The sequence below is a fragment of the Netta rufina genome (genome assembly GCF_964035555.1).
Source record: "Netta rufina genome assembly, chromosome: 3".
NCBI lineage: Eukaryota > Metazoa > Chordata > Aves > Anseriformes > Anatidae > Netta > Netta rufina.
Genome location: NC_140125.1, coordinates 86,675,948 through 86,699,534, shown reverse-complemented (window position 1 = coordinate 86,699,534; position 23,587 = coordinate 86,675,948). Strand labels below are relative to the sequence as shown.

Sequence of the window (23,587 nt, the reverse complement as noted above, 5' to 3'; positions counted from 1 at the left end):
GGCTCTTCTCCAAAAAGCATTACCTTTTTTTTTTTTTTTAAGGTTAGCGCAGATGCCTCAAGCCACCGATGCACTCAGCGAAGCCGCTCTGCTGGTTAAGTTCATGTCACGGCTCTTTCATTCCTTTTCCTCTCTTTCCAGAAGTGACAACTTTTCTGTTTGTACTTCCATTGCGTCACTCCCCCCTCCAAATCTGCCCTGCATTTTTTTGCCTAACAGCATGTAATTAATCAGCTCAGGTTTGTAATAAAATACGACGCCCATTTAATAGACTGAGTCACCAGCGGCGCAACGCAAAATTAGAACATGGGAAGGATGGTGGAGGAGATAAGGCTCGTCTGTCAGCAGGAGAGGGGCCGGCCTGGGTTGCATGATGCTCTCCAGAGGGAACCCGTGCGACACCAAGACTGGATCTGTTTGTGTTTCCTCGTCGCTCGGTGATGCTTTGGCAGGTCTTCCTGCAGGAGCCAGGTTGGTCAAGCCCTTCCATAAACAATGGGAGCAAGCATAGGATGAGGATTGGATCTGGGAATCAAGTCAGCAACCACTCTGTAAAACCAGCTGATGGCCAGTGCTGGACTTGACGTGCTTTGGAGTCACATAGCAGCATAAACTTTTCCCTCACATGGTTTAGAGATGGTCAAAGGTAACAAGGAGTCATCCTTGCGTGGCCAACAAAGACTTCACAGGCTATGCACCAATAACTAAAGTGCTGTATCTGGAAAAGCTCCTTAGTAAGACCAGGAAGATTTTTGTTTCTGTACAACATGGGAGTTGCAGAACAATGCAGGAACAACACAACAGCAGATTAGGTTTATTTTAATATCAGAAATAAATAACAGCCTCTATATATGCACTCTAAGGTGTGGTATCTTTCAAAACAAAAGTATTGGCATATGAAACCTGCAATGTAATAGTTTCAATAATGTGAGCATCTGGGTGTGTATATATGTAGATAAACATAATGAAAGTAAACACTTCTCATTTTAAGGTTAACCCAACTGCAGTGTGAATTAAAAGCTTTTGGGGCAAAATCATTTTACCTTTATTTTGTGCAATTCTTGATATTTCCACGTGACTGCTCTTCAGCTGTTTGTTAGAAATAGCTTACCAAGAAACTTTTATGATGCAACCTAATTACATCCCAAATTATTATTATTTTTTTTACCTGTAAGATTTTATTAATAATGAACAAGATGGTGGGCTTTGGGGTTTCCAATCAGTTAAATTCCTGTTTCATGCTGCAGAAAGTGATTAGGTCTCTTGTTGAAGAGCAGAAACTGCAAAAGCCGTAACAGTGCGAGCCATGGAGGCTCACAGGTACGCTGTGCTGGCGTTGTTCTCTCTGGCTGCAGAAGGAACAAGATCAAAAGGCAGCGTCATCACTACCCAAGTTCTTGCAAGTCTTATTTCTGGTTGCTCACCGAGTATTTCAACCCCTTTGTAAATGGTTGGTGTTTTTTTTTTTAAATTATAATAAAAATTAATGGAGAGCTAACACAAATTACCTACCCCACTTTTTATTGTTTAATAAATCTCCTCACTTTATAGAGCTGCCAGGAGGGATAAGGCTATTGTTATAACATGACACTACGCTGCAGAGAGGGTGTCTGCTCAGAACTTGTTCAGTCCGCTCATCCTTGCCTGTAGCTGCTGGAAAACACGCACAAATCCTGCTGCTATGCAGCACGATAGCCACCCCAGATAAACTATAGGGCTTCTGTTTCAGTCTTCTTTCACTTAAGGTAAAAACAAAGAAAAACAAAACAAAACAACAAACTAAACCAAACACTTGAAAGAGGTCTTCAACTGGTGTAGAGAAGCTTTTTGTGATTTTGGGCACTAGAAAAGTCACTCTAAGTTTGCCCATCAGTTAAATTTTTAAAGCCAAGGAGGTGGAGCTGCAGAAACGCCCTGCCTGTTGATGCCAGAACATTATTTAGCTCTTCCTTAGAAAACACCAGCAGCTGGGAAAGGCTCCAAATTTTCCTAAGAAAACACTGCAGTGATATTCATCATCAAGCTGGGTGTACCTCCGCTAAAACGTGTCTGTCCCCACACGGTGTAATCTGTTAATAGTTCACAGACTGTACAAAACCTGCCACCTAGAAAATATTTTGCAAGTCAACTGAGTCTCCAGCTGTTGGGATCTTCTCTTTCCCTATGAAATCACCCATAATGGAAATCCAGCACCTAGATTATTTTTATTTATTTACTTATTTAAAATTGTTGTTCAGTCATTCCAATAAGACCAAAAGTAAGCTAGACCTAAGGATGAGACCACTGGTGAGGATGTCATCATTTCGTAAAGGGGTCAAGGTCAAAGACTTTTATGATGTTTAATTCTTTTACCTTCTGCTGGTCACACTGACAACCTTGCTGGGTATTTTATCTAAACAATAAAGAGATACAAGTGCCATCTGGGGCTTTAAAACCCGAGACACTGTTTTTCTTGGAATAAAGGGTATTAGTAAGCAATAACAAAAGGATTTTTTTATTTGTCCACTTCTGCCACTAAAATAGCAGAGGGCACAAAGAAAACAGTAAGTACCAAACTCAGTGAGCACAATTCATGGATTGAACTTGTTATTCAATAGTGAAGAAAGAGATGACACTGTTGTGCTGAGTGTAACGATATTTTGCTTTTCATGATTATCACTTTTAAATCAAGATTTTTGGCCACAGAAAAGAGCTGTGTTTTATCCTGAATTCAGATCCAGAGCACACTGCTTATCAGGGCATAAATTTTGCCAGGTAACTTTTGTGTTGGGCACTCTGCTTACAAATGGAGCTTTGCTCAGCAGGGAACACACTGTACAACACTCTGTGCTCCTAACACACAAACAAAATAAGAATCCCATTGCCTCAAGGTGCTGTGCTGCCAGAATTACTACACTAAAATTTAAATTGAGATCAGAGCCCTAAGTCAACTGCCAGGCCAAACCAATACATTATTTTCAGCATCCTTGCTTTGTGCAGCTGTTCATAACTCAGCACATGTTCCTGCCCTCCACGGATAGTATGCATCAAGATATGATGTGAAGAAAATAGAAGAAATATTTTCTCCAGATTAAAATACCTACACAGGGCCCAGGCAGCTGCTAAAATACCAGACAGAACACCTTGCAAGCAAGTAAACAAATTCCTTTCATTTAATGCATATTGAGCAATGATGTTGATATTTGCAATGAACAGTCGAGATCCCAGTGCTGCTCCCTGGTAGCTGATGGACAGACCACAGGCTCAAAAAGCCAAGGACTTGAGGTGTTGAGAGGATGAGAAATTGTCTGAAATGCTAAAAATTATCTGAACCCTGCCGTTGGAAGGTAATGTGAGTCTAAATATTAAAAATATAGGCCTGCAACATTTAGCATTCAAAGTGTTGTCTAAATATTACTGACAGCACAAGGGTTTTCGTACATCAAGACCTCTCCAGTACTCAATGAGCTTTAGACGATGCCTTCCAGATCCAGAAGAGTCGCAGACCTGTGAGACAGATGATTTATGCCAACTGCTTCTTCTTGCTGAACCACAGTTGTATTCTGCAGGTCTGGTGCAGCCACCGCCACTGAAGAGAGTCTGAGCTACAGGTCATGCACATACAATCTCCTATCTGAGCCCTTACCAAAAACATACTTGATAAAATGGTAAAAAGTGAGAGAAAAAAAAATAATCTTTGCAGTCACTGTGGCACAAAGCAGGTTTTTCCTCAGTAAGGAATTTGCCACAGCCAACACTGCATAAGTTCAGAATACACTGCCAGCACGTGTCCTGGGGTCTTACTGAAGTGATTACACCATTATTGCAAAGTTTTTAAATATATGTATGTATATTTGTATAGAAAAAACAAAAGCTTTCAGCTCTCATTTTTCTACTGTTCTCTGAATTTCTTAGTGCAAAGTGAGGTCTACTCAGTGAGTGAACTGTTAAGGACTCTGTAACACCAGGGAATGTCCTTAGCTAGTGAAAATTCTCACTGAACCAAGTGAAAATTTGCCTAGAGAAAAACTGTTGCTTGTGCAAGAAAATATTTGTACCTGTTACCTGAATTTGAAAAAAAAAAAAAAAAAAAAAAAAAAGACAGATTTTTACATAAATCTTCTTTTTTTAAAAAAAGTATATATACATATATATGTAATTTACTTATTTATTAAACTCTGGTCACAGAATAGAGTAGCTCAGTATAAAACCTGACAAAGTGATTTTGTAAGGTAGTAAATTCTCCCTCTCTCACAGCCACAAGCTTAGGGGTGCACACAGCACACACTGTATGATAAAATACAAAACTGGAGTTTCTCCTTGTGTTTTTATTATTAAGCTGGAAGAAAAATTTAATGAGAGCCAATTCTTTCAGCATACTGAAACCAACTTCTACATCTTGCTGTAACCAGAACATCCAGTTTTGCAGTGATGCTTTCAGAGCATTATATGTGAAGTGCTGCCACTGCTGAGCCTGCTAGGAGTTATTAGGCTGCCATTAGGCATGTCAGACTGTAAGATAAATCAATTCAAATGCCCCAGTGACACCTCACAGCAGGAAATTATTTCCTGAATACATGCAGCTTTCTTCATTCAGTGGGAAAGTCCTGTAGCAGCAGCACAGAGGCATGCACAGTGGTTCGAGATGGCTAAGGGGGGAAAAGGGAAGTTTTCAGTACGGCAACTACCTGCTACATAAAGCCTCGCTTTCTGAAGAAATCCAAAAAGAGGATTTTTTTTTTTCTGTTTCACTGGAGTATTTCCAATGTTCTTGGTTTATGTAAGCAACCAAGACCTGAAAAAAAAAAACCAAAACAAACCAAACGAAACCAAACACAAAACCACAACACTCTACTCTACCAGTACTGAATCCAGATCTGCATTTCCTTCAAACTATCTTAAGTTGCTAGTGGAAAATATTCAAACACACAAAGTTGGCATCTTGAGAGAAGGCAGAACTGCCAAAATTTCCTCTTTGGCCCAAGGACTCCTGCTGTCCCTTCTGCCAAATGTGCAGAAACCAGGCTTCCTAGCGGGCTGGATGGACCCAGGTGCTGCTCCCTTCACCCAAGTGATGGAGGCAGTGCATGAAGTGGGGCCGTGGACTTGAAACCCTTGGCTATACAACACCCTGAAACCTATGGCAACATTTTACTCACTTGCAATTATCACAAGATCTTGCTGTGAAATATACCCCACTTTGGAATAACTCAGGACATTTAGAGAAATACAAGCAAGCCATAACAGGAGCTCTGCAATACTGTTTGTTAGCAGTTACACTGCAGTTTTCAACTTCTTAGAGCTTTGTGCTGTTTTAATATCTTAAGAAGCTCTGAAAATACTATTGATCAGCGAATCCAGAGTAATATTTATTATTTATCATGACTTCCAACACACGCATTTGTGGTTAAAGATTGCAGAGTCCCTTATTTTTATTTTTATGTTTTTATTGTAATTTAAGAGAGAAAGCATTTTTTAAAGTACTTCAGGATGTACTTATGAACAAGTACACTACTTGCATACTTATACAGCATCCATAAATAATAAATACATAGCAGTAAGAGCTGCACAGGAGTCATCACACTCCTGCATTACCTAGAGACAAGGTCAAAAAATGAGAGGAGCCACCACTCCACATCCCCTAGCCTTTGTCCCAAGTTAGTTCTTGTATCTGTCAAGTTTTCTCTTACAAAAACACTCCAAAGAATACCAGCATAAATGCAGTTTGCTGATGAAACAAATGTATGAGGATACCATCACAGACATAGCAGTTCTCAATCTGAAGGTAAGGACAGGCAGCATTTATCTTTGAATCACTTAAAGAACCAAAGATTTCTTCTAATTTAGCAGACTGAACCCTATCTGATAGGGATTTGGCAGGCAGCAGTGAATCCATACCAGCTTGTATTGAAAGGTAAATAGCTCCTTACCTCAAATATCCTCTCTATCCATCAGTAATTGGTGGCTGTGTTTTAAAACCACGAGGTCAGCACGCACTGACCAGGCTCTGCACAGCAGGTACTGCAGCAGTCAAAGCAGCCGTGATCATGCCCATCAGTAAGCAACTTGGTCATCAAGTAAAATGGGACGTCACAACAGGCAAGTATGAGAGGAGTGTGTGCGTGTTTGCTAGGCTACTTGAAATCTTAAGCCTAAAAAGATATGGAAAGGCACTGGACCATAGAGAGAAAGTCCTGCCTTGGAGTAAGTACCTCACTGGCATTTAAATCTCCAACATGTGCTCACCCAGTGTCTGTTGTGATGGCGCCGGTGACTGGAGCTGAGCAAGCAAGCAATAAAGCCCTTCTCCTAAATCCAAATTTCCTGGAAGAAGCAAGTGGCACGGTAAAGAAAGCCCAACATGAAAAACGAAAGGCCCAGTCTATCCTACTGAATCACCTGATGAATCTAACTTAATCACACAGGCTTATTTTCAATTACTTGTACGGAACAAGTATCATGGAAAAGATGCCTGGGCAGAGTGCCCACCGCCAGCACGTTAATCATCTGATGAGCAAGCCCTGCTCTGTACGTTTTGTACATTTGCTGGGAGGATGCCAGCACGGAATTGAAGCAAGAGTTGCAAATGATGTAAGGAATAATTGACCACACCACATCTTGCTATGATGGCAGACTTGCTCCTCTACTACCTGACGTGCAGCGTCTGGTTGCACTTAGGTGCCAGGAGCGCGACGTGGGCTGCAACTCGCTATAAGCTTGATTAGAGAGATGATAGTTTATGGACTGGCTATGAAGGAACATATCACACACAGCAACACGTAATTGTGAATTCCACCCCCAGTCAGAAGCTCTTGAGATTCCCTGGGATGAGAAGAGAGATGGCGTTAACACAATGCGGTGTCCAGCAAAAGCTAAACCACCTGGCTTTCTGTTGTGTCCATACGGGTCAATCCTTCCAAGACCAACAAAATCAGTGGCCTTAAATGCAGGGTGCAGCTTCACTTACCACCACCTTCTTAAAACAGGAGATGGAAGACTGCCTGAGGTCTCACAGCCAGAACCACCATACTCAGGCATTACACCCACCTTGCACTTTGCTGCCCCTTCCCTCCCTCCTCTCCTGCAGACCCAAGGCAGGAGCCCCAGCGATGTGTTGTGCTAGGAGAGCTGTCGAGGTCCATTCCAACCATAACCTCCCAGGCTGGAGATGGCATACAGACCAAAGCTGATGCAGATATACGCACTCTACAGCCAGAATATATTCCAGGAGGCTTGTAGGTTAATCAGGCATCTTATATACAGTTAGTCCTGCAAGGGCACTTCAAAGCCACTAGACTGATTTTGGGGCAATATCCAAACTAACGAAGTCCCCCAAGCCTGAAACTGGGAGGATGTGCCAGAAAAAATGGCTCAAACTTTTGGGCTACGTGACAGATTACACCAACACAACCTGAGCGACGGTGTAAAATGAGCACGTAATTCAAAGATGGGACATTCCGTGGGATGCACAAAACCAAACTCAAAACAGCATGAAAAAAGTAATGTTTATTTTTGTTGTTTACAAAAGCATTAACACCTTATGCAAAAGAAGCATCCTGACCCACACATTTCCCTCATCCTCACGGGATATTGGCAGAAAGCAATTTTTTTTCTGTTCTTTAGGGTTAAACATCCTCTGCTCATGTAAATTGGAACCAACCACCCCACTGCCTGCCGTGGAGCTCTGACTCCTTACATTAGCAAAGAGGCCACCTTGCCAGAACAGAACACAGCAAGATGTCCAAACAGCGACTTGCTCCAAGTACCCAATTGTCATAATCTGTGCTGCCACGATGAATACACCATCCAGATACTTCCCAACCACCATGCTCTCCAACTTCAGCTGAAACAGATCTGATTTATCTGATTTTAAATACTTCACACATTATGACTGAACCCATGCTAACATGATGCAAGGCTCAACTTTATGCACCATGAACAACTTCACTCAAATTTTTATTTATTTATTTATTTTAAAAGACAGCAAGTGTGCTCAGAAGCTGGTTTAGGAATGAGGCCTTTCAGCACAATAGCTATTTTTTCCTTTCTTACCTGTCTCCCCAGCATCTGAATGTCAAATGCTTACTCTAAAGAAACAAGGTCAACCTGGAAAAAAAATGTGCAGTATTTTTATTTTGCCTTCATCTTTTTGTCCTGTTCTGGAACTGGAAGTAGGTAATGATCATATAATCCAATAGACCATGCTTTTGAACCTACAGAGAAACTGTTATTTATTTATTTTTAAGTAAGTGTTATCTCAAAGTATGTGATCGCGATGACTTTGAAGACTTACCTGGAGCAGATTAGTCACACTGTTTCCCCCAAATGATCTCTACTTGACCACAGCATCATTCCTCAGCTCCTCTGAGTTGAGCTTCCTCCCCTCAGAACCTACACCTGACACCTCAAAATATTTACTACAGTGCTAGAAGTAGCTGGGCTTGTCCATCATCCTATGCCTAAAATGACTGACAAATACTATTCACGTGTGCCGATACTGAATCTATGGATCAATGAAAATGGCTTCGTTCGGCTGTCCGGGCTGTAGGAACTATGCTATTAACTCCGGCCAACTTCACATCAAGGAAATATCATTTACCTCACATATTAAAAGAGACAGTTAAGAACCCATATGTGCGTGTATATATACACACAAACACACATACAATGTATGTGGGCATGTATGCGTATATATACAAAATTTCAATGTATTTATTTTACGCTGAGCAAAGTGCTAAAAGACTCCAACAACCGCCACTGCTAGAGATGAGGCCAAATGAAATGGTATCACTTATATGGCATCAAATGATTGCATGATTGGTCCAAGAGCTTCAGAACTGTGAGCAAATAACTATTTTTCAACAGCAAAACCCCAAATGATCCCAATGGATTGGATTGAACTTTTAAATAATTTTGAAGCATTTAGGAAAAAAAAATCACTCTGAAAAAATAGTTTTTTTTATATATAATTTAAATTTCAATTCTGTGTACAGCAAAAACATTTTTACACATACACTCTTACTTTTGTGGCAAAATTCTGAAGAGCTTTGGACTAAATGATGACTTTAATGAATCTGGCAGCATCTCACATATGCATCATTACCTCAAATTTTGAAAAAAGAAAAAGCTGCATAGTCATAAACAGAAGTATTGCACTCTTGACCATGCCTATAAAAATGCACATTTAGTAAGGCCATTATATTCAAGATTAGAATGGGACTCAAGTCATGAACAATCCAATATATTATAAATAGACCTAGGAAAGCCGTATAGCAGAAGATCGACTCAAAAGAGCAGCATTGCAGCAACTGAATACGTGATTTCTTTTTCCCCCCATTAAACTGCTAATCTCAAGCTGGGTTTTTCCACATGTCCAAACAACATGATGTGTATCTAAGCATGCATTCTCACAATGCACTTTTTAATGTTTCTTTTTAAATTTTTAAAAAGGTACCAAGTGACCCAGAATTTGGGGATAGGATTCTACTCGAGTTCTGCCAATAAAGTTCAAGTTTTATCAACTTTAAGCAGCTTCCATGCACGCTAAGGGGGAGAGAAGATTTGACTTCCAATTATTTTAAATATTTGCCAACATGCAAGATATAATTCTTACTTTACAAAGTGTAGCAAAGGATATAGTTGAACACGTACTAGAATACTTTTCGGTATGCTCTCTTGGAGCTGGATCACATTAAGAGTATCAGTTTATCCAATCTGGCTTACAGCAATAAAGACAGAGCAAACAACCAATTTAAACACAAAACAAGGAATGACACAGATTTACAAGTTAGCTGCCCACATCCCACGGCAAATAGAAAGAAGCCACCCTTTGATCACAGTGGGGTAAGCTACCCTGAATTTACAAAAGGGTAAGAATCTCCACACCAGACATTACCTTGGAGTAGCGGGTGTGCTGTAAATCTGCTGTCTAACTTGCTTTGCAGTTATTTGCTCCTTTAGCCATTCCAGAGTAACACAGCCAGCCAACATTTTGGCTTGGTTAAATGCAGTGGCATCTGTCCAAGAAAGAAGGATAGACCATGTTCCCTCTTCCCCATGCCACATTAAATAAACAGAGTTATACAAATGCAAAAAAAAGCATCATTACAAAGGCTGGAAGAATCACGAGACGCAACAGATAGGAAAATTAATGGTCACATGCATTACAGTCCAGCAGAGACATTCTCTAACAATCTTATATTCTGCCATAAAATCCACGTTCATGGATATTACTGACAAACCACTCTTGCACTTGAATCAACTCCAACATTAGGAATTATTTCCCAGTAGAACAGATCATAACCAACCTTTTTCCCTACGACCTGCTTTTTCAGGTTCAGATAGTTTCCATTACAGTGACAAGAGACAAACCCAAGACACAAAAGATGTTTATAATGTGCAAAACAGGTCACAACAGGTGAATGGGTATTTGAGATGCAAAAACTTAGATGTGCCACGCACTTTAATCTCTATACCTAGAGCTCCATGTACATCCTTCCTGCAGTAATGGTATCACTTGCTAAGGATGAACTTGCATCGAGCAATGAATGTTTCTGACCAGAGCTGGGAAGAATGCATTTCCACAGCAACAACGCAGCTCTTACAGTGATGAGCAAGGACCCTGGGAGCTCAGGACATGGTTTCTAATTCAACCCATCTTTCTCATTGCATCCTCAGCAACCAAAAAACTTCTCTTAGTAAGATCACATTTCCCTTTCATATAACTCTTTTTATATTTTCTTCACAAAAGGAGTAAAATGAAAAGCTGTCTAAAAGAGACTTCTACTTTGTGTAGCAGTTATGACTGAAAAATGATTAGCAGAATTGCTTTGTCAATTAGGTTGAGAAGAGCCAAGAATATTTTGGGACTAGAGTTTCAGCAGCTCATCTCTGATATTCACATTAAAATGGTGGCCTATTAGCAATACTTTGCCTGCAAGTGTCTAAACAAATAGGGTATTGATGGGCATCAAGTAGTAGCAGCATTTTCAGCATTTTGTTTGCTGTATTTTATACTGTATTACTAAATTCTCTCTCCCCCAGTAAAGTGACTGTCCCGTCAGTATGACTACCCATACACACTGCACTTCTAAACAGAATTACACGTTGTTTTCTCCCCACCATAATGTCATCTGACAATTTTCAGCATCAGCACTACAGGTTTAATGCAGGTCACAGACAACAAGCAACAGGCCTACGGTAATTGCTTGCTTCACACAACGTATTGTTTCATACTTATAAAATCTTAAAATGTCATCTTCACTTAGCCATACTAGAAATACCACTCCAAAATTTAAGTTTATTTAAGTTTACATTAAATTAGAATATTGATGATTTGACCAAAAAATACCTGAAAAAAAAGTCCCTTTTACTCCCACAGGAAATTATTTTTTCTGCTAAATTCTTATTAACAGATATGTATATTAGAGGACTCCATATTTCAGAAATCAGTTATTTAATGCTCAATATTCTTTTCAGCAGATGAAGAGGTAGGTATATTTCCACACAAGGAAAAAAAAAAAAAAAAAAAAAAAACGAAAAACTGTAACAGACACTAAATTAAATCAAGTAATGTCTGAAAAGTCAAACACTGTTCTGACAGCACATAAACATGATGTGTCTGAAGATGCTTTCCAAGGAAGACAAGAAAAGTTGCACATTCTGATTAGATAATACATCATAATTTGAAATTTAATAATTTTCTGGAAAGAAAACACAAGTATCCAAATGCTACTTCCTCTCTCCCTCCCTCCCTCCCCCAAAGAAACGTGGGTGCCAATAAAACTGGTTGTGTCAATGATTATTTTGATTTTTGGACTGCTAAACATGGAATTAACTGCAATTCTTCCTTACTTTCACCAACACCAGCAGTCTACAAGTTTACACAGAGACCATGTGTGTGATAATTACATAATTACAATAGAAATTCAACTTTTTGTTCTTAAAACAATCTTCATAAATAATGAAAATATCTGTGTTCTAGCTCTTCAGTAACCTAAGGTTAATTGGTACAGATAGTGTTTTTTTTCTTCCTTTTATAAACCAAACTGTAGGTTCCTCACTGCCAACAACGGTTAAGGCCTGGATCGAGTTACTCTCCTTTTGCTTTTCCCTTTTTCTGCTTTTTTCCATTTTCCACCACTGGATTATTTTCCGCTTTGCTTACTCCGTTTGCAACAGCACCATTTGCTATTTTGCCATTCTTTACAGGTTCCTTGGGCAGCTTGTATGTCCGATAGTAGAAGTTACCAAACAGGAAAATGAAGGTGACAGCATAGAAAATTACACCCCAGTGCATCCATTTAGGGAAAGGACAATCAATATAAATAGACAAGGCTGTGTGGCCAATAGTCACATGGAACTGCACCTGAAAGACAGAAAATACACAATCAAAAAAAGGGTTGCATGCATTTTGTGGGTCTGACTGCACTGATGTATACCAGGGTGTTAAGTTATGAAAACAGATGAATAGGATGGTGGGGGAAACTGTATCCCCCAACACATGACCAGAAGCATCAACTTCATTGCACTATCTGGCACGAGTTCTCAGAATGAGAAAAATGAGAAGGCACGAAGAGATCTGGATTTTCTCTGTCTATTGAACTTTTTAAAATTCAGTCGAAACAATCCATAAAGCAGTATCAGTAAATGCACAAAATTCTTATCCATGCTGTGCAGTTTCTGAGACATGAAATAAATACGTCCATACTTCTACCTCCAGTTCTGTTTTACTAGCCCTAAAGTACATTTGAAAACTAAAAACTAAATAAATAGACAGAGACACTTTCAATTGCAACTAGATTTTCCTGTATCAGGTTACTGCTGTACAACAAAGCAGATCGCAAGCTTGTCTTTAAGCTACGGTGGCAATTTCATAGGATTTAGAACAGGATAGCCAGATGTAGTATTACTGCCTGGTAACTGACTGCTTCCATATGTGGGTGCGGAGGAATGGAGTCAATGCCAGCCTAAAGTTGAGCTGAAGTCATCTTTAGCACTTTTCCAGTGTAATAATAATTTTTATTATGTCACTAAATAACAGTGATTGTTTTGTGAAAATACAAATCTTTTAAAACTTACAAATGCCGCTGTGCAGTAATAAGAGTTTAAGAACTTTTCCCACAACAATGGTTGTATAATTAGGCAATTATTTTAAGTGCTTAATTACATTTAAGAATATACTAATTTTAACTTGAGCTGTGAGCATCAGGCAACTAAGAACTTTTGAAAAGGACAACATCTGCTCCAAAGCTCTGAAGAAAGAAATCTACTTAGAGATAATAATTTCTGAGATAAATGGAGAAATTTCACTTACCAATTGCAATATGGTCAAGTATCGTTTCCACCACAGGTATTTCTGAAATTTAGGGCCACAGGCAGCTAATCCGTAATACATGTACATAATGACATGAATAAATGCATTCATCTGAGCTCCAAAAAAAGCTGTCCAGAAACAAAAGAAAGATTTTCATGTACTTTTGAAAAAAAAAAAAAAGAAAAGAAAAATATCTATTCTAGTATTTGTGTGATAGCAAACACAGGGCATGTCTGGCTTCCATCCTTGAAATATTCAATTGTAGAGCATAGACCTGATAGCTGACATGTACTGACACAAACAGCTGTCCGTGCAATTAGTGTGTCACGACTTTCATGGAACTTCTTATGCAATAGCTTTTCATAAAATTTTGTTGAACAGACGTAAATCACACGGATTACACATTAGTTATTGTAGTATAAGTATGATGCTCCCTTTGCTAAGGGAGTATTTGACAGCACAAAGTATAAAGCAGTTTCAGGTTCTGAACTTAAATCTGTTAAGCCATAATTAGATGTGTAAGGTTCACAACTCAGCAAGAAATCAAGAAACTCACGTGGCAGTCTGAGTAAAGAGGCCAGAAAATAATACAAAGCAATACTTCACTTATGGCTGTAAGATGTTTAAGGGCATTGCAAAATGAGTTTGTCTCAATAGCTCATCTTTAGTTTCTTTATTCATGACTTACAATATCCAGCATTCTTAAATCAATGTATAGCACTTTTACCAGAACGATCGATGCTGGAAACAAAGGCATTTGTTCCCTTCACATTAAGGTCTCTTTGCTCTGTCAAGATTAGCAACCATTTAACAGGAATAAAGTATATCCTTTTAAGCTTTTCCTTTTACTACAGAGAGGATCAAAATGGTGGTGACGTATATAACTGTAGGACAAGGCAGACATTAGCTGCTGAAATCATACGACTCTGATTCCCATGTGGTTAACTATGTGTAGACCTTGTTAGTTAATTTATGATGGAACTTCCTGTGAAAACAATATGCCACCTACTAGTATGAGACATCTATGTTAACTGAGAACATAAAACTCACATACATTAAGTATCAGTGTGGTTTGACAAAAAAAAAATTGTTCTTCACTGTCCATTATTTTCAGTGCTGTGAGCCTACAAAACACATTACAAACAGAACAGGGTCTTCTCCTTTTTTTTTTTTTTTTGAGAGAGATAAACAGGGCAAAAGGTACACTGCAGGAAAGGGAGGATGTAGCAAGAACAATGGAATAAAGTTCTTTGATGTTGGTCTTAGAAATGAAACGGGAAAAAATAGACTGATAATGAATTAGAGACTGGTGTCATTAATAAGTTTTAAAAGTTAATTGACAGATTTATTGGCTCAACTTCAAGGGGAGGTTTCAGAGTTTTATATAAGCCTTTTTAGACAAAAAAAAAAAAAATAAAGCAAACTCCAAACTCAGATATAATGCCAAAATAATGTCTCTGTTAACTTCATTACATTTGCACACAGATTGTTGCCCATAATTAGATTTTGCAGTTCTCTGTATCTGCAAAAGTTAAAGTTAAGCAAGACACATTCATCTGTTTCATACAGAACAAGGATAATTTTGAAGACAGAACTTCAGGCTTGCAATTGATGCCCATGAGGAAAAAAAAAGTTTTGCAATTCATTAGAATATGGGCCCTGGTATCTATCTTTTCCTCCCCCACAGTTCTCACAGACGAAGATCATACACGTTAAATCCACTGCACTGCTTCAGTGCTATTTAAACAACTTTCTGTATAACAATGTTAAGTCTAACAAAACTTTTTTCCATTGATCCTAAACAATTATAATAATTGTCCCTTATGTCCACTCAGAAGGGTATGGGAGGAAGGGAACTCACCTTGTCCACCTGCAACCCACTTAATCCCAATCCACCACAAAGTGAACATGGTGAAATGGTGATAGACATGAAGGAAACTAATTTGGTTAAATTTCTTCCTCAGGATGAAGAATACTGTATCCAAGTATTCAATTCCTTTGGAGACATAATACCACCATAAAGCAGCAGCTATCTGTAATTAAAGAAGAAAAAAAGGTTTTAGTGATTCTAATTTAAATGGAATAAAATTATCTCCATCTAGCTGCTGCAAGAGAACATCTCTGCCTTCCCCAAATCGTAGTAAATGTTGAGATGGAGTCAAACATCTGATGGTATTAGAGTAACAACAAAACAATACTTCATTCACCTACTCTGAATGTAGTGGAAGTAGTATTCTGAGGATGCTGCTCACAAATTGCTGCTATAAAAGAGCTAACAGAACTAAAAGCTTTATTATCTCTGAGCAGTTTACTCATTATGCATAAGGAATTTGTGTCTTCATTCTGTGTCAAAGCTTTGTGGCAGCAGACTACCACAGGGCTTCCCACACTAATGAAGCAACACTTTGATGTGGTCAGAACAACGAGGCAGAAACGTTACCATAAAATGAAAATGCAAAGGCTGAAACGTTACATAAAATTCATTCGCTATCACAGGCACATTGGTAGGAAGATAACAAATCAGTCTATAAGCTAGGCAAGGTAAAGATTTCACATCTGTTAGGGCAATATTCAGCCTGGAGAAGAGAAGGCTCCAGGGAGACCTCATCATGGCCTTTTGGTACTTAAAGAACACCTGCAGGAAAGATGGGGAAGGACTCAATCAGGGAGCGTAGTAACAGAACACCGGGTAACGGATTTAAGCTAAAAGATGGTGGGTTTAGATTAGATATAAGGAGGAAATACTCTGAGGGTGGTGAGGCCCTGGCACAGGCTGCCCAGAGAAGCTGTGGATGCCTCCATCCCTGGAGGTGTTCAAGGCCAGGCTGGATGAGACTTTGGGCAGCCTGGTCTGGTGGGAGGTGTCCCTGCCCATGGCAGGGGGGTTGGAAATGGGTGATCTTTAAGGTCCCTTCCAACCCAGGCAATTCTGTGATTCCATGAATATTCCCTGCAGCTTCTTCCAGTCTACCCAGTCTCCCTCTCTGGAAACCAGCACTACCCCAGTGGCTATGCTCCAGTCAGGGAACAGAAGAAGCGAGATCAAGGGAGCCAGACAAGCTGCAGATATAACCCACCTATCCAACAAAGCAGTGCCACACACCCAAACATTTTTCCCTAATCCACCAATTAGGGTAGATCTTGCCCAAGATGCAGCGTGAACAAGGCTTCCTGCTGAAACTGGAGCATTGCTGTACCAGGTTAAGCCCAGAAGCTCTGTGCAGCAATTTGCTAATGCCGTGCTATGGGGATATGCTGTTAGTGGGGATTCCCTTCCCGATCCCAAAGCACAGCAGTGAGTGTAGTTGCTGGCAATGTAAGTCAACTAGCTTGTTATGCAGGGTGGGACCAGGACATATCCCAGGCGGTGACTCACACGTAGAATAAATAAAAATAAAAGGCAGGAGGAATGAAAGCAGCACCACCAGCAAGGAAAGCAGGCAATGTCACAACACATTCCTATTTGTAAGCTGTTCACTTCATCTTCTTCAGACTCATCTGAAGAAGTAACTTCAGTAACTGAAGTAACTCTACCACCCCCATGGTCCCCGGGGAAGACAAAAGAGAAAAATGAAGAGAGAAGCAGCTTCCCTTCCCAAATACCCATGTCCTGTGAGATTTATGGGTATGGGTGAGCGAGAGGAAGGGGCATCAGGAGACCAGGCAGTACAGAGCAATGCTACAGCCCCGCGTGGAGTTTCCCTCCGTATCTCCAAAACAGCTGGAAAGGAACGCGTCTCTCCTTGGACGAAGCTTGTCACAGCCATAACTGGACGGGTGCAAGTTTTAAAAAAGGATTACAGTAGAAGAAATAAATAAAGAAATAAATAAATAGAACCAGCAGCACAGGAGCAGAAGAGTGCTGCAGCTCTGCATTGCAGACTCTGCGGTTTCCCAAAGGGACTGCACAGCTTACCGATGCCAAACCGCAGCCTCCTGTGTACCCATTACTCAATAGACATAACGCAGCCTACTTCGGATCTCAGGAAGAAGAGCCTGATGTTGTCAGTTTTATATTAAAAAATAAATGTATCTTGAATATCTGCCAAAGTTGGAGAGGTGCCTGACGAAAGAGAAGGGACCCCCACGGACCTCGGAGCTCGCAGCCACGCGGTGCGAGCCGCAGGAGCTGTGGGTGCAGAAGTTACCCAACATCCAGCACAGCTTTGCTCCTGGGAGAGGGAGCCCTGCGCCTAACACCCACACCAAGGCTTCGTCTCACGCCCATGGATTAGCATAACAGCTCGGCATCTTGCAGAGATCTTTGCTAAAGCTGCATCTTTTGAATAAATTAAGATAAGCATCTCTTCATCTCATCAGTTGACAGCAGGGACTTTGGACCGTGCCCATAAAATGACAAGCCAGCTACAATGCTCAGGTTCTCTGGAGGCCCCCTGCCTGCCGAGAAACTTGCAAAGGATCAATAGGTCTGCTACAAGCAAACTGCCAGAAGAGCTCTAACCAAGCTGCTGTGTAGTTTGTTAAAGGAACAGTGGAATAACAAGCTGTACTTGCAAATTTACGGTACGACAGAGCAACACACAAGTGGAGAAAAACCCAACAGAACACTTAGATTTCATGCCCAGGATGCCACAGGTTCACTGTACACTTCTGGGAAGTCATTCAATGCACTTTATTCCTCCTCTTGAGTTCTACCTGCCTTGCAGAAAGAAACAGTTAGAGCCCAGGGATCAAAATCCACTGAAGTTTTGATCAAAATGCTTCCCGTCACTTAAGAATAAAATAGCCTCCATTTTCTTTTGTTTTCTCTTTTTTCCCTTTCAGGATTATACCTGCCAATTTTTGTGTTTGTATAGATTTTTGGCCTAAAAGCTCTTTTGCCTTCCTCCTTCCTATCTTGAAGTTTTACTGCCTGTCACTCTCACAACTGATGGACTTCAGGTACTGAACTACCTCAGAGCTCCCAATGACTTATGCAGGCATTTTGATCATTAGCTTACAGACGCAGAAAAAACTGAAGCAGATATTACGTCCTTTGCCCCAAGCCATGCATGCAGTCAGTGATGGGGCAGAAAGAAAGCAGAACAATACACAAACTTCCCCATTAAAGCATCAGAAGTTACGACCTAACCTGTGGTCTCTCTTTGGACACAGCATGAAAGAAAGATGCAGCTTTAAAGAAAATATGCATTAAAACAGGTGAATTCCTGAAACGAATAATTCTGATCATGACCATCCCATTTCTGGCAGTTTTCATGTCCATCAGCCTAAGTCTGTTAAAACACCAGATGGCACAGAAAGATTACATTACAGCCTAGGATTAAGGGGGTCAACAAGAGGTCCAATCCCATGACCTCTGCCTGCTGCAGGGTTTTTAAGCAGAGAGCTGTTTTAACACGGGGCTCTGTTCCTGCACCCTCCTTCCTCCTTTGAGGTTGGAGATGGTTATCCATCAAGGAGTTTGAAGAGACAGGTGATTTTTAGCAGTTAACAATAACATGAAGACTTGTTAGTTTATTTTTAAAGAACTCACTTTCCCCCTCCCACTTCACTTACAGAATTTTGTTTATAGGAAATGACGTTCGTTTTATTAAGTTCCCTTTTCATAGAAATTTGTTAATTTTCATAGAAAGTTGTTATTGTTTCACTTGAGGAAACTATTCAAGCTATAGACATACATATAAACAATGCAAGTAAAAGCAGAGCATAATTACAACCACAGCTCAGCTTAGCAATTACAACTGGTATGCTTAAAACTAGGAATTAGTTCACCCCAACTCCTAATTCTCAGCTCTCCAGAAATACTAATAAAATAGATGAACCTTGTTCTGGGAAACAAGAACACACAGACACAAGCAGATGTGAAAGTGACTATTTACAGATGCTAACATGTCTTAATTTAGACAACAGTGGGAAAGTGTTCACCCTAAATACTGGAGCTTCCAAAGGAGCACTCCAAAGCATGGATTTAAACCTCACCTCTGCACCTATATTATTTTGGCTCTCTAGCTATAAACTTAAATTTTCCTCCAAAATGCAGCTCCAGTTCCTTCAAAATCTCTTGTTGGGGATTTTTCCCATTTTCTTTCTTCTCTAGTATGAAGACTTATTTTATTTTTTTTTAAATAATCAATTACAGAACAAACTCCTCGATGTCCTGCCAGCAGCCAGTAAGGCTACCTACTACACCCAGAAGGTAAGCCCATTTGAAAGGAGCAAAGTCTTTTTGCAATTGCGGAATCTAATTTCTATCACTTGCCTGCTCCAGTTGTCCATTGCCTGTTGTAAGGGAAACCTGGGTGGGATTAACAGGTGTAGGTAGGTTCAAAACCCTACGTAGGAGGACCAAACTTCACACTGTGTATTTATTAACCGTCAGTGAATGCCAGAAACTTGATAGAGTTGAAAACATACAGCTGAACTCATGGAAGGATGTCCCCTTTAGAATCAGCACAACAAGGAGGCCGCCTCCGACTCAAGAGATCTGAGAGCTGCAGATTGCTGGGGTTGCACTATACAAGGGCAGTGCCACCACGTGCCCAGTCTTACATTGCTCCCTTGAAATCATTTGGCTAAGGTCCTGGGACAAGATATGGGTTGGAGAGGAAAGACTTCCTGCCACCCAGGATAGCCAAGCCTTTGCTTTGGGACTGTTCACCACATCTTCGTACTGCCTTCAGGAAAAAAGGATGGCCCCTCATTTTGAGCAGGACCTTTGGTCAAATGAGGCCATTACATGGGAAATAAGTAGCGGCAGTTTCTGCATAACAGGAAAAGATACAAATGGAGGTCATGCCAAGACTTCTACATTTCCATTCAGATCACCATATGTGATTAGTCTTTACAATCTTCAGTATTTGCTTCAGCTTTTCAACCCCTGCAATGAAGCCATATATGAAGCTGCTCTCTGGGCTCAGTGCTGCTTACAATTTTCTTTATCTGACTAATACAGGGCTCATTTACTCACTTTCTACCAAATAAAGTGACTGCATATGTCAGTAAGCCCATTATTGTAGCATTCCCCTTCTGAGAAACCCTGCTGCCAATAAGTACTAGACATTTAGTATCTGTCTCTATTAAAAGGGTATTCAGGGATGTGATACAAGGTTTATCAATTGTAAACTTGAAACTGCAGGAAGTTGCCCACACTTTGATATTTGAAAATTACTTTTGCAGGTTTATATTAAGAAAAAAAAACATTGCAAAAGGTATCTTGATTTTTTGTTTGCTGACAATCTATGACAAGCAACACAACCATACCATCTAAATGCAAAGCATGATACACTGTAAAGCAGACCCGAAACTTATCCTAGACTCCTCAAAGTACACTTGTAGTTCTCCTGTTTTCCTGAAGTGAGAATTTACTTAGCGCTACCAGATAATAATCAAGATATGGGTCTTGACTGACAACATACTAAACAATTACTGCAACACTTGAGAGAACTCAATTTTCCCTGCTTTCCCAGCTCTATCAGTTGCAAATTGAGTGTTACAAGGCAGAACTTTAGAAATAAAGATTATTCAGATCCATAAGTTTGCAAAATCTTAAAAAGCTGGGAAGCACAAAGAACATATATGGATTGAACAACCTATTTTTTCCAGTAAAAAAAAAAAAAAAAAAGGATACAAAAAACCCACAACCTATTAAGCATTGTTATACTTTAATAATTTTTGTTTTTAAAAAAATCATTAACAGAAGTATTCTAGTGAATGATACAGTAGGTGCACAGTATTGGCAAAGAAGAAAGACAAGTGACTACCACTGGGTCAATAAAAACCTACAGAGCTGTTCAGCAGTATCAGCCATCACACAGAAGTTGTAAAAATCAAACCTGCTCTTCTCACTACCACCCCTGACACTTGCACAGGCGTTTGAGTACCTGTGAACAGCCCCTTTGTTGAGAAGTATTTTTCAAAACCCATTATTAACATTTGATGTATTTAGACCATAACATGCTTTCATTGCATTTTCAGGAACGTGTCCTAATCTGTCGAGGATGAAACTTGCAAGGACAGCTGCAAGATTCTCAAGTGTCAGCTCTGCCGGAAGATAAGGTTTAGCACATGAGCTAGTCAACGGCATTACAGAAGTTAACAAGCATCTGCACTTTGATTTTAACTTGAATGCTTTCCAAAAAACACACATTTGAAATCCAAGCTTCTGCAATGAAGTATACTGATAATACATTTGCCAGGAGCCAGCAAGAGTTCATGAAGCCAAACGAGTAAAGGATACAAGAAGTTGCCTCACCAGTGTGAATGAAGTGCAGCTTCAGTACCTGCTGACAAATCTTGCTGGCTTTGATCTAGAACTACACCTTCACTGCGGTTACGCTCTATCATAAACGGCAGCACAGGCTTGCAATCTAAGTATGTGTATAAAGCTTATCCTGGATCATACTGCCATGGATGAAGTCAAGGATGGTATCTTCAAGACTCTCCTCATTTGTAGCAGTCAAATGAAAGTTAGTGCAGATACGCTGATGCGCCGTGATTAACTCTGCTATGTGCAAAGCAGTCAAGCCTGAAGCGGTCAGAGAGAATATAACGGGATGCTGTCACGGCAGACAGCACAGCTTTGGGAACACTGTTTTCAGACAAGACTTTAAACATCACGTAGTGTTACATATTACATCCACACATACACAAATACAAAAAAAAAAAAAAAAAGAGATAAATACTCACCCTAACTTCATATACATTATCTGAATAATCCACAGTCTGGCAGACATAGCTGTATCCTCGAGCTCGTGATGACAAAAACAGCTGAAAATATTAAAGTCACATGTGAGGGGAAAGGTACTATATAAACTTCTTGTTCAAAGCAGTTATCAGCAAGTTTCTTGCTACTTCAAACTTACCTGAACAGAAATACTTAAGTGTCCTTATTAGTCCTGAGAGTACTACTGAAGAAAGCCAATATTTAGTTTTATCAGCCTGTTAACACAGTGCCTGTTTTCTTGTATATTAAAGAGAGTACTCATTTTTCCTTGCATACCTTTGACCAGATAATTAGAGCCCTGTACAAATTAGTAAGATTTCCAACATGACCTTAAGCTATTCAAACATGAATCCTCCCTTAGAGGGCTCTAGATTCAGAGGCAGAAAATACCTAATTGCTTTCACTATGAATGACGGAGATGCAAAAGCCATGATGGATTAGAGTAGAAAGAATTCACTCCAATAGACAGGGATTAGATAATTTGGATCTACTGTTCTTAGAACAATTTATCTATCAAAATCCAGAAAGGAAAAAAAAAGTAAAACCAGAAAAGCTGAACAAACAATGCTGAGCACCCACAAAACATACTGAGAGTCACTGCATGAAGAGAAGAGCCCCAGTTTGTGCCAACAGGAATGGCCTAAAGCACACCACGTGCTCCTGTAGGGACGCTCCAAACAAGGCGTGGTGCAAAAACCTGAATAGGAGAAGATAAACTTGACATTTAAGCAAGCTCCCATTGGAAAAAAGAACACATGCCTACAGCTGTACAAGGTTCAAGTAATACTTTTAATCTTGACGTTCATAAATGTTGTGATCCAAGATTGTTTAAAGCCAGGTAACCCACCCTGTTAAGGATCAAAAAGATAGCAGTGGAGCAGGCATAACTCGAAAACTGGGAACTGTAAAACTAAAGAAGGGTGACACAAGAAGATTTCCAAAATAAACATGGGCAGCCACTGCCTATTCTTATCCTTAACCTGACTTCCATCTCATTTTGACTGAACTTGAAACTAACACGGAAACTAATAGGTTTCTGCTGCAGTCTACTGGGTAATTTCACCAAGGATTTTGCTTGGCAAAGACAATAAATTGACTTCAGGCTGAAGCTACTCCTTCAAAATGAAGAAATACAATATTTTGTGGCAAAACAGGGGTTATAGGCATCTAGGACTTCTGCAGGTTCTGAGAGAAGTTTGTTCTTAATCTGAAGTTGAGTCCAATATGTGAGCATCTTGGGCTAAACAACCTGGCAATGCTTTATGCATCTTCTTCTTGTTGTTTTTTAAGTTTTAATGCGTGTTATCGAAGATGACCGATGCAGTTTGCAATCAGGATGAATATTTAAATATCATGTAAATTTAAAACAAGCTCTATGGATCTTATCAAAAGCATTTCAAGTCCAAATTCTGTTCTCAGCAATACCTGGAAATTCTAGCCATGCACAAAAACCAAACAGGGTATCATTTTACTCATACCAACCATATTACTCATGGGAATTACAACAGTGGCACATGGGTACTGTAAACCTCATACAGACTGAAGTAGCTTTTCCCTGGCTTAAAGATAACAAATGAACAGTTTCATCAGTCTTGAGAAGAAAAGGAGAC

General features: G+C 39.8%; 1 protein-coding gene across 1 annotated transcript in view; it reads right to left on the bottom strand.

Moving 5' to 3' along the window:
- Nucleotides 1-12,070: 12,070 nt before the first annotated feature.
- ELOVL4 (ELOVL fatty acid elongase 4) overlaps nucleotides 12,071-23,587 on the bottom strand; it is a gene marked incomplete at both ends in the record, with an annotated part of 28,456 nt that continues 16,939 nt past the window's right edge. Inside the window, 4 exons of the mRNA XM_084283282.1 lie at nucleotides 12,071-12,346; nucleotides 13,295-13,422; nucleotides 15,156-15,327; nucleotides 21,941-22,021. Coding sequence (XP_084139408.1) covers nucleotides 12,071-12,346; nucleotides 13,295-13,422; nucleotides 15,156-15,327; nucleotides 21,941-22,021 — 657 coding nt within the window. The remainder of the gene's footprint in view (nucleotides 12,347-13,294; nucleotides 13,423-15,155; nucleotides 15,328-21,940; nucleotides 22,022-23,587) is intronic.